At 31.2% G+C, this 10,280-nt stretch overlaps 2 protein-coding genes and 1 long non-coding RNA gene across 13 annotated transcripts; 1 reads left to right on the top strand and 2 right to left on the bottom strand.

The window, feature by feature from the left end:
• Positions 1-510: 510 nt before the first annotated feature.
• Positions 511-3,488, bottom strand: LOC112496864 (uncharacterized). 11 transcript variants are annotated; one of them, XR_003063474.2, is made up of 5 exons: positions 3,077-3,488; positions 2,899-2,930; positions 2,029-2,140; positions 1,817-1,951; positions 511-709 (listed from the first exon to the last, which is right to left on the bottom strand). XR_003063474.2 is itself a non-coding variant. In XM_052432944.1 (3 exons), exons 1-3 carry the CDS (start codon positions 1,905-1,907, stop codon positions 610-612), a joined length of 390 nt encoding a protein of 129 aa, XP_052288904.1. In that variant the 5' UTR covers positions 1,908-1,915; the 3' UTR covers positions 511-609. The 11 variants fall into 11 exon arrangements, 1 of the variants encoding a protein (XP_052288904.1); XR_003063472.2 differs by having other exon boundaries at positions 2,807-2,930; positions 3,077-3,483; XR_008051288.1 differs by having other exon boundaries at positions 1,817-1,922; positions 2,807-2,930; positions 3,077-3,482.
• A 1,352-nt stretch (positions 3,489-4,840) lies between these two features.
• LOC102607354 (uncharacterized) lies at positions 4,841-6,667 on the top strand. The gene is made up of 4 exons (XR_008051293.1): positions 4,841-5,029; positions 5,219-6,080; positions 6,210-6,286; positions 6,382-6,667. It is a non-coding gene; the product is annotated as an uncharacterized LOC102607354 (long non-coding RNA).
• Positions 6,668-7,720: 1,053 nt separating this feature from the next.
• On the bottom strand, positions 7,721-9,451 carry LOC102607060 (probable 3-beta-hydroxysteroid-Delta(8),Delta(7)-isomerase). Its single transcript, XM_006478528.4, has 4 exons — positions 9,256-9,451; positions 8,763-8,912; positions 8,562-8,670; positions 7,721-8,236 (listed from the first exon to the last, which is right to left on the bottom strand). The coding sequence occupies exons 1-4, from the start codon at positions 9,386-9,388 to the stop codon at positions 7,975-7,977; spliced, it is 654 nt and encodes a 217-aa protein (XP_006478591.2). The 5' UTR covers positions 9,389-9,451; the 3' UTR covers positions 7,721-7,974.
• Between the last annotated feature and the right edge of the window lie 829 nt (positions 9,452-10,280).

The following is a 10,280-nucleotide window of genomic DNA, read 5'->3' on the forward strand; positions in this document are numbered from 1 at the left end:
AAAAAAATGGCACCAAGATCAACAGTGTAGCAACATTCCACTAGACTTCTAGATAACACTACAAAAAAATAGGTAATAGATGACGGAAAATAACTGTCATAAAAAAAGGTGCATGACAGACAATCTATCCGTCATCTATGTCACTGTCATTACTTTATGACAGAAAATTTTTCCATTATAAATTTATGATAATTTTTAATAGTCATATATATGTCACACTATTTTAGTGGGAATTTCAAAATTATTTGAATTTTTGGCATTTTTGTAAAATTTTTGGCGGGAAAATGGCTATTAGTTCAATTAATAATATTTAAAATATTATTATATTCCATCAAAAAATATTATTACTTTTTATTTTGATTTTAGATTATTCTTTCTTAGATTGCATTATTATTATTTTTGAATTTTGGTTATTCTTATTTGAATTGTATTATCATTATTATTTCTTCAAATTTACAAATTCTACACATTTGTTTTCAGAAAATCTAATGATAATATTTAAAAAATAAATAACAAAATACATGAAATTTAATATATATTAAAACAAGTTTAATCATATACAAACTATATTGTTGAAGTACTTTCAAATTACATCGATCCCAAAATAAACTACATTTCACCAGCCGCAAAATACTTGCACCAAAAATCAAAGTCCGCCAAAACCACAGCTAAAATCTTGATGCAGCAACAAAATCCAAATTGATAGTACCTGCAAACAAACATAACACAGATAACAAACTATGGCATGTTAATAGTCTTTAATGCCACCGTGCCAGAATATTTCATCCAAATTAAATTAAGATGCACAATCTATTTTGAGAGGATGAACAAATTATTCTATGAATCCAATCTATGGAAGCCCTACCTTATGCTGCTCTAAGCCACACCAAGGTTCAACATTGATTAAACTTTTATCACAACCAATTGTGCATGATATAAAGGAACAAGTTTGACAACATAATAAAAATAAAGCTAACTCGTAATATAAATAAGGCTAAGTCAATGAGAAGTTTTTATCATCTTGGTATAGACACTTTATTGAAATTTGTTACAGAGGATAATTTATTTACATAATCTACTAGAGAAGCTTGTGCCGACTACAATTATTTATATAAAAGCTAGATGAAAGCTAGACAGAATGAGTTCTAGGTAATTATAGACAACAAGTATTATTGCAGTATTTTGCTAAATTAGAACAAAAATTCACCTTTGTACAATTATGCCTAGACTTGAAACAAGAGCATGCATTGTGCAGGTATGAAGGTCACGTGCATTTGCCATAGTCTTGACAAGTGACCTCTTCAAAGCAAATGTAGCTGGGATGTTTCGGGGGACATGACACACAACATGTATGGCAACGATTGGAGCAACAAACCGACATAAGAACAGATCAAAAATTTTCCCTACTGAGAATTCATGTGCATTATCAATTTATATATAATTCATTGAATTTCATTTTAACATGCAATTTTTCAAAAAGAAAGTAAGTTTGATCAGTGAAACTCAAACAAACAAAAGATCACATGCTGCATTTAGTTTTGGGAAATTTAAAATTCATTGAAAGACTAGAAAGCCAATTAGGGGCATGGATGCCTTGCTAAATATGCTAGTTATTTTTAAAAGGTTACAGCCTAAAATGCAGGCTTATAGCTAATAAAGTTAAAGCTAAAGCAACTTTAATTCATATGGAAAATAAATAATTTTCATGTTTATGTCTGACAAGAAAGCGAAAGAGAGAGTATAGACCAAATAATATAAGGCTTGAAGTTTCTAGTTAGCATATTACTCAATATAATGCTGCAGAAATTTTATTTACCTCTAAAGTACTTCTTGACATGGCCAATATCATATTTGCCTACAGCTCCAATTGACTCAATCTCCATCATACTCTTCTTTTGTGTTGTCATATGACGAGTTGCACCCTGAGAACAAGTAAAAGAAGATATAGTCCCTTTTGAAGGGCAGACCTTGTCGGTTAATGGAGATGTGAGGATTTGTATACTGAGTAAGCAACGACCTGGAAATTACCTTTCAATATCTATAATATCACCATTTCTCAAAGGTAAAAAGACACTGATTGTATCCTTGAATTCACTCTCATAGATCCTTGAATTCACTCTCATAGCTTTCATCTTTCTTCCTATAATAGACAGAAACCAATAATCACTTGTCGATGATTAAGCAAAATATAACTACCATTTAGCATAGAGATCAACCCATTAGTTTAGGGATATTGACAGAGGAAGGGAACCACAATTTAATGCCTCTTGCACCAACAACAGCACCCAAGTAAAACATATTGAATTTTTTTAAGATATAAGAATAAACTTCAAACTACAAATAAGGGTCAAAAGGATGAAATTGAAGATTAACAAGATGAAACAGAGACACAGGCATATGGAAATAACTAACATGTAATGACCACAGATTAAACCTTGGTTGATTCCACCAATTACCAAAAAGATCATATTCCACTGAAACTATAAAAAATGCTTAAGAGTTAAAATCTAAATGTAAAATCACAAATAACAGTAAATTTTTACTACCCGTAAAGAAAATGGTCCCTAGATAGTGCTAATGACACATAATCTATAAGCGTCCCTAAGTAACAAGAACCATTAGTAAAGGTTGTATTACTATCATCAAGCATAACTATACTGTATTAGATTTACACATCATAGGGGTATACAATACAAGCATCTCTTACAACTGATAAAAGTTAATAATAAGAAACAAAAAGAATAAAATTCATCATTTTCTAAGAAAACTCATAGCTATATTCCTCTTACAGATTACAGAACCTTACAAGAATAGTTAACTACTAGATGCAGCTTAGTTTCTTCATGCTAAGTCAAATTCTTATTGAGTTAACCCACCAACTCATAATCCAACTCTCACCTTCGTGCCTCTTTAGTCAAATCAGAAAAGACCTGCAAAAATTAATCAATTAATTATAGTTGCATTGATTCCAATTTTAAAGCTAATCAATTTTAGAAATCCACTAACTTATTTTCCTTACATTTTAGAATTAAAATAAAATAACAAAAACTAATCAAACAAGCGAAAGCAAACCAACCTAACGGGCAGCCAATACATTGAAGCCACTAGGATTTCTTTGCAAATCTTTGATCAAAGCAAAAGCAACCTTCTCATCTCCCTTGCTTGGCTCCCTTTCTTAAAAATTAGAAGTCTATTTGCTATCAACAACGTTCATAGGCACGGCAACAACAAGCGTTCTTTGAGAGAGCGATTTACAGTTATTGAGGCTGCGATTGTGGTTTTTTGCTGTAACTTCATTCATGGTGACTGTAGATGTGAGCATTTACCTAGGTCGATTGCGAGTGGCTGTGGCCTTATGTGGATTAACGGTGGCTGTGGCCTTATGTGGATTAACGGTGGCTGTGAGGACGCTAGGGTTTCAAGTGGTTTTGTGAGAGAAGAGTTCAGTGAGAGAGTGTGTGGTGGCCTCAACACTTAGAAAAAAAGATCGAGGGTATCTTTTTAATTTAAACTCTTTATGTTTATTTTTAATTTATAATAAAAAATTCATAATATTTAATATTTTAAATTTATGAGCAAAACGTCGTCGTTCTAATTTACGTGAAAACGACGACGTTTCTTGAGTTATATAATATTTTATTTTAAATAATACCTAAAATTTTATTCAAAGAAGCACCAAAATCAAGCCAACATTAAAATTCTATCATGAATCCTTGATGTAATATATTCTATCCCAATGTCGTCACATATTCTTGACATAATTTATTTCTATCACGAGTCTATCACAAGTCTGTCATGAATACTTGATTGACACAAAATTTATCACAACTCTATCATACTTTTATGACCTCTCATAATCAGTCACAAAGTGTCTGTCATCTATTTCTAGTTTTGTTGTAGTGTAATGATAGGAAGTGCAAATGCAACTACTGCGGTAATGAATTTGAATGTGGCTTAGTAGGGTACGGGATTAGCACTTTGAGGACTCATTACCAAGAAAGGTGTCAAAAGTACAAGGACTTACATAAAGACCAAACAACTTTAACTCAAGATGTCGGTGGTGATGAAATTGTAGCAAGAGGTTTTAGTCACGATGCTTGCAGACGAGCAGCTATGAAGATTATTGTTCTTGATGAATTGCCTTTTTCTATTGTGGAGAATTCGGGTTTTAAGCATTTTTGCAGTGTGGCGGCTCCTAGATATCTTCTTCCATCACGAAGAACCATTACTAGGGATACTGTTGATATGTATGTCGAGGAAAAAGCTAAGTTGAAGAGTTTATTGGTTAGGAATAAGCAGAGAGTATCTTTGACCATTGATATTTGGACTTCCATTACGACAGTTAGCTACATGGTCATCACAGCTCACTTTATTGACAAGGATTGAAATTTACATAGAAAGATTATTAGCTTCAACACGGTTAATGATCATTCATCGGTAACAAGTGGTAAGCAAATTAAAAATGTTTAATTGACTGGGGTATAGAGCGAGAGTTTACTGTAATGGTTGACAATGCAAATCCAAATGAGGGTGCTCTTAGGTACTTAATTGATCGACTAAAGACTTGGAGCGATGATGTCTTAGTGTTGAATGAGGATTGTTTACATGTTTGTTGTTGTGCACATATATTGAATTTGATTGTTACTGAAGGGTTAAAGGAACTAGAGTCGAGTATAATTAATGTTCAGAATGTTATGAAGTATGTGAGATCTTCCACTGCAGGATGCAAGCATTTCAAACTCGTGTGCAACAACAGAAGATTAATTGTCGAGGAAGTGTGATTTTGGATTGTCCTACTCAGTGGAATTCTACATATTCCATGTTAAGTACAGCATTGAAATTTAAGCCGGCATTTGATGGGATGATAATTGAAGATAAGCTTTATGATGCTTATTTCAATGAAAAAGAGGGTAGGAAGAAGAAAAAGGAGGGGTCACCGTTGTACAGTGATTGGGAGAGTGCTCGTCGTATAGTTAAATTTCTAAAGACTTTTTATGATACGACTTTGTAATTTTCTTCTTCTTTGAAGGTAACATCACATCTTTATTATGTTTTTGAATTTTGATATATGATATGGAATTTATTTTAGCTTGATTAACATTATTTTTTTCTTTTAGGTGGCATCGAACACTTGTTACAATTTGATATTATGTTTTTGAATTTTGATATATAATATGGAATTTATTTTAGCTTGATTAACATTATTTTTTTCTTTTAGGTGGCATCGAACACTTGTTACAATTTGATATGTCAAATTGAACAATCTTTGGAATCGTTGTTTGCTAGTAATGATAGCATTTTGTGTTTGATGGCTATTAAAATGAAGGAGAAATTTGATAAGTATTGGGAGGGCTGTTTCAAGATAAATAAATTGTTGATTGTTGCTTTTGTACTTGATCTACGAGGAAAAATGAAATTAGCAACACATTGCTTTGAGAAATTATATGGCAAGGCTAGTACCAAATGTGTTGAGATGAATGAAATGGTGAAAGATTTGTTGACTAAGCTTTATGAATCTTACAATGCACAATATAAACTAGGTGGTAGTGGGAGTGCAAGTGGAAGCCAAACTTTAGCAAATGGAAGTGGAAGTGGTTCGAATTTTTGAGATTTAGGTGGTGATGATGATGTTATGATTGAGGACCTTTTCTCCGAATTTAGTAAGGCATTTGCGGTTAGTGAAGGTAGCTCGAAATTGTCAAATGAGTTGGATCTTTACTTGATGGAGAAGACTAAAAAAATTGCAAAAGATAATTTGGGCACTAAATTTGATATTTTGATAAAGTGGAGGACTAAATTTGATATTTTGATATGGTGGAGGGTGAATAGTGTCAATTATCCTATTTTGTCAAGTATAGCAAGGGATGTTCTTGCTATTCCAGTGTCTACTGTTGCCTCCAAGTCTACCTTTAGTATTGGAGGTTGTATTTTAGATCAATATAGAAGTTCTTTGACTCCGGACATGGTTGAGGCACTGGTATTATTACAGAATTGGTTGCGGTCTCCTCTTTTTATGGATCCAACAGCGGACTTAAATAAGTTAGTTAAAGACAACGAGTTTATGGATCAACTTGCAGAAGGTATATTTTGTTTTATTTTAATTTAAGTTTACTTTTAAAGAATTATGACCTTATACAATTTGTTTAATTTTAATTTATTTTTTAAGTAATATGAACCTTATTCAAATTGATAATTTTTTTTTAATGTAGAACTTCGTAAATCAACAACGGTCGACCAACTTGGTAGATCAACATGAAAACTGCAGTTCAACATAAATAATTTTTAGGTAATATAATTGATATGTATTTATTTGTTATTAAATATCATGTCATTTTAGTTAGTTTAATTATTCGCTTTGGCTCACTTTGAATTTTGATTTAGGTGATATGGATGGTGGATGTAGTTGTGGCTTGTTTGTTACGGTGGATGTAGCTGTGACTTGTGTGTTATGGTGGATATAGCTATGGCTTGTGTTATGGTGGAGTTTTATCGAATATCAATGCACTATTATGGACTTTTTTTATTTTTTAGTTGCCATGGACTTATAATTTGTAGTAGACTTTTAAGTTTATGCGTGTTTATGAATTGCGACTATTTTGTATTTGGACTTTTATTATTTTGCTTTTGATTTAACAGTTTTATACTTGTTTATTTATATATAGTGTTATTAATATTATGTGTGTAGAGTGTAGTTTGATACTTGACTGTTAATGGAATTGTAAACTGTAAAATTAGGTGGAAAGTATAAAATTTGATAATATTAGGATAAATCTATAAAATCAAGAAAATGAAAAATCCGAACCGACTATTACCCACCCGTAGACAAAATGGGAAACTTAAAAATTGGCCTCCTAACAAATACACACACACACACACACACACACACACACACACATATATATATATCCAAGCATGACCACGTGACGAGCCAGTGCAGTACTTCGAGTTGATCAATTAATAGTGTGTTTACTTTCTGGAGTGGGAGTGAGGAGTGTGGATTCCTCCCACTCCAGTGTTTACTTCACTTATTTAGTGAAGGAGTGGGAATCCCACTCCGTGGGCCCCATCTATTTTTGGAGTGGGGAGTGAGAGTGGGACTCCCATTGGGGGAGGTGGGAGTAGGAATCCACTCCTACCTCTTCCTTTTCTACATTTTTTTTAATTTTAATTCAATTTAATATTTTATAATTAATCAAATAAAATAAATAATATTATTTTTATTTGAATAACATTATTATATTTAACTAAATAATAATTTACATTGATTCTAAGTTAAAATTATTTTAAAATAATATTATTATATTAATAGAGAATTAATAAATATAATATTATTGTATTTATTTTAAAAATAATAGTACTATATTTATTTAATATTAATAATAATAAATATTTTATTCTAATAAAATATTAATTTTGTACTAAATAATATTATATTATTATTTTATATAATAATATAAAATAATATAATTATATTTAAATTTAATATAATTATATTAAATAAAATAAAATAATGTTTCATTTTATATTAGAATTAAAATTAATAAAAAATGTGATGTTCATAATTAAGAATATTAATAATTATTATAAATTTACAAATATAATAAAATAAATATTTATTCATTAAATATATTTTTTATTAGCTTTGTAATTAAAAACTATAATTCTTTAAATAAGGATAAAATTGTAATTTGAAACTATTTACTCCCAATCCAAGACAAAGTAAACACATAAATTGGATTCTGATCTTTATTCCATATTTCCATTCCAGTGTAAGTAAACAACATACTCTCATTCTCACTCCACACTCCCAATCCTAGAATTCTCACTCCTCAGGATTCTCACTCCAATCCAAAAAGTAAACGCTACCTAAAGCACAACGCAATCAGATGATGAGAAAATAACTTTTGAAAGGCAACCCATGCCCAAAGGCATGGTAAATTTTTATTTGAGTTACAGCAGAATATGAAATAACTTTCAATAAACTTTGGTCTTGTGGTCTAGGAGCAGGCATGCTGCACAAATTCTTTTCCAACAGCGGATCATTATTAAAGCTGGAAATAGAAGCCAGGTGCCACCTTGTGCTATGAAGTATGAATAATAAAAATATCTAGTACATGCAAACTTGTTGCCTTCCAAGAAAGCTGTTATGAAATAGAGGGAAGACCCATAGAACTGCACAAGAGAAAGTGCAAACTGAAGAATGTAGCTGTATGACTTTCCCTTAGCTATAGCATACCTGCCAACAAAGACCGAGCCAGGAAAATTGAGTCATATATAGGGGACAATATAATTAATTAATGATGAAACCAAAAAAAAAAAACAATCATCATAGTCGATGTCATTGAAGGTAAAGAAAAAACAAAAATCTGAGAGTTAACTATGTAAAATCACTATGAGAGTTTCATTTTAGTTTGTGCATTTTCGGGAGAAAAGGAATTTATGGGGGCAATTTTATTAACCTGATGATGTGATGTCATCATAGGGAGAGAGAAAAAAAAAAGAAGAGAAAAGGTTCTAAACAAATACCATTTTAGTTAATTCATACTTAAAACAGTACTTACATTGCAAGAAGACTAGCAGGGCCAACAAAAATCACGGCAATTCCTTCAATAGCAAGAACTGCCACATGTCTTGATGCATATCTTGAATCTCCTTTGCTATATTCTTTCCCTGCAGCAGTGCCAGCTTTCGTTTATGAGACTAAACACCTTACTTACAATTAATTAATTTCAATGTAATTATTCTCATTAAAGACAACTTACAAACTTCGGCAAAATAATTTCCAGACTTGTCCTTATAAAATTCTGGAGAGAAAAACCAGTAACCCTCGTGAATGATGTGAATAAGACCACTAACAGCCCACCAGATCATAAGCCATCTGTCTGTTTTTGATAATTTGCGTGGTGACCTCCCTGCAGTAGACACAAATTTATTAGAAAACAAAGATTTAATTGACATTGGGATTTAACTGCAGCTTAAGTACTGTTAGATGATTAGACTTTACTGACTTTTAACTACTAAATTTAGGACAAAACTACGTTACAGACTCTGTATGTAACAGCTCAATGGAAATTAGTCTTGTATCAGCTAAGTTCCAACAACTTTTCCTCTCTCCTGCAACGCGTGGATGCTCCTCATTTGCTGCGTTACATACAGAATCTGTAACGTAGCAAGGTCCCTAAATTTATATTTGACAGAGCTGAAACTGAAAGGGTATGATATGATGTCATATCGCAGCAAGTAAAAGATTTCAACCCGAGATACGCCAGATGATAAACATGACCAAAAAGGAAGCGATTCCATTCCAAGCATGCACTTCAGACGTAGATCGTAAATTTGGAGTAAAATCTGGTAGAATCAGATCACTCGGCGAATATGGATGACTCATTTTAATTTTTTATCTTCTTCTTCTTCACCTGGAATTGAAATTATGGCTCATTTTAATTAACATCCACTAAATTAATAGATTTTCTATAGTTCCAAAATAGCATAATTTTTTTTATAAAAAAAAAAAAAGTGATGGTGACATGCAAGAAACGTAACATCTGATACTCCATAAATAGATGTTACTCCATAAAAGTCAAATAAAACCAACTACTTGTTTAAAAAAAAAAAAGAGTGATGGTGACATGCAAGAAACGTAACATCTGATACCCCATAAAAATCAAATAAAACCAGGTACTTGTTTTTTTAAAAAAAGAGTGAAGGTGACATGCAAGAAACGTATCATCTGATACTCCATAAAAGTCAAATAAAACCAGCTACTTGTTTACTATAGACCAGTAGTAACCAAGAGATATTCTGCTAACAATCCCATAAATTTCAACAAAAAAGTCAAATAAAGCCAGTTATATTGCTTAGACCAATAAAAAAATCAACAATGCCAGCTATTTCTAAATTCTTGTGCATTTGATATTGTTTTATTTCTATTTATTTTTTAAATATGTATAGTGCTATTTAAAAAAAAAACAATAATAATTGAGGATTTTTGTTTTGAATTGGAGTTTTTTTTTTAAATTAATTACCAACATACTATATTTATTTGGAATCTAACAAATATATTTGTATAACTCAACATGACTATTGTAACCGAATTAAGGGTTGCGATGACTAGTTAAATAAGTCGCTTATTCTGTGCGGATAAAATAAATTATTGATTAAGAAAAGGCCACTACAAGAAATATATTTTTTACGACTATATTTTTGTGATGACTTAATTTTTATCGTTGAATATCACTTTTTTAGGACCATAAGTGTTAAATGTTATGTTTTTTTTTTGT

This window comes from Citrus sinensis, chromosome 8, assembly GCF_022201045.2.
Source record: "Citrus sinensis cultivar Valencia sweet orange chromosome 8, DVS_A1.0, whole genome shotgun sequence".
In the NCBI taxonomy this organism is placed as follows: domain Eukaryota; kingdom Viridiplantae; phylum Streptophyta; class Magnoliopsida; order Sapindales; family Rutaceae; genus Citrus; species Citrus sinensis.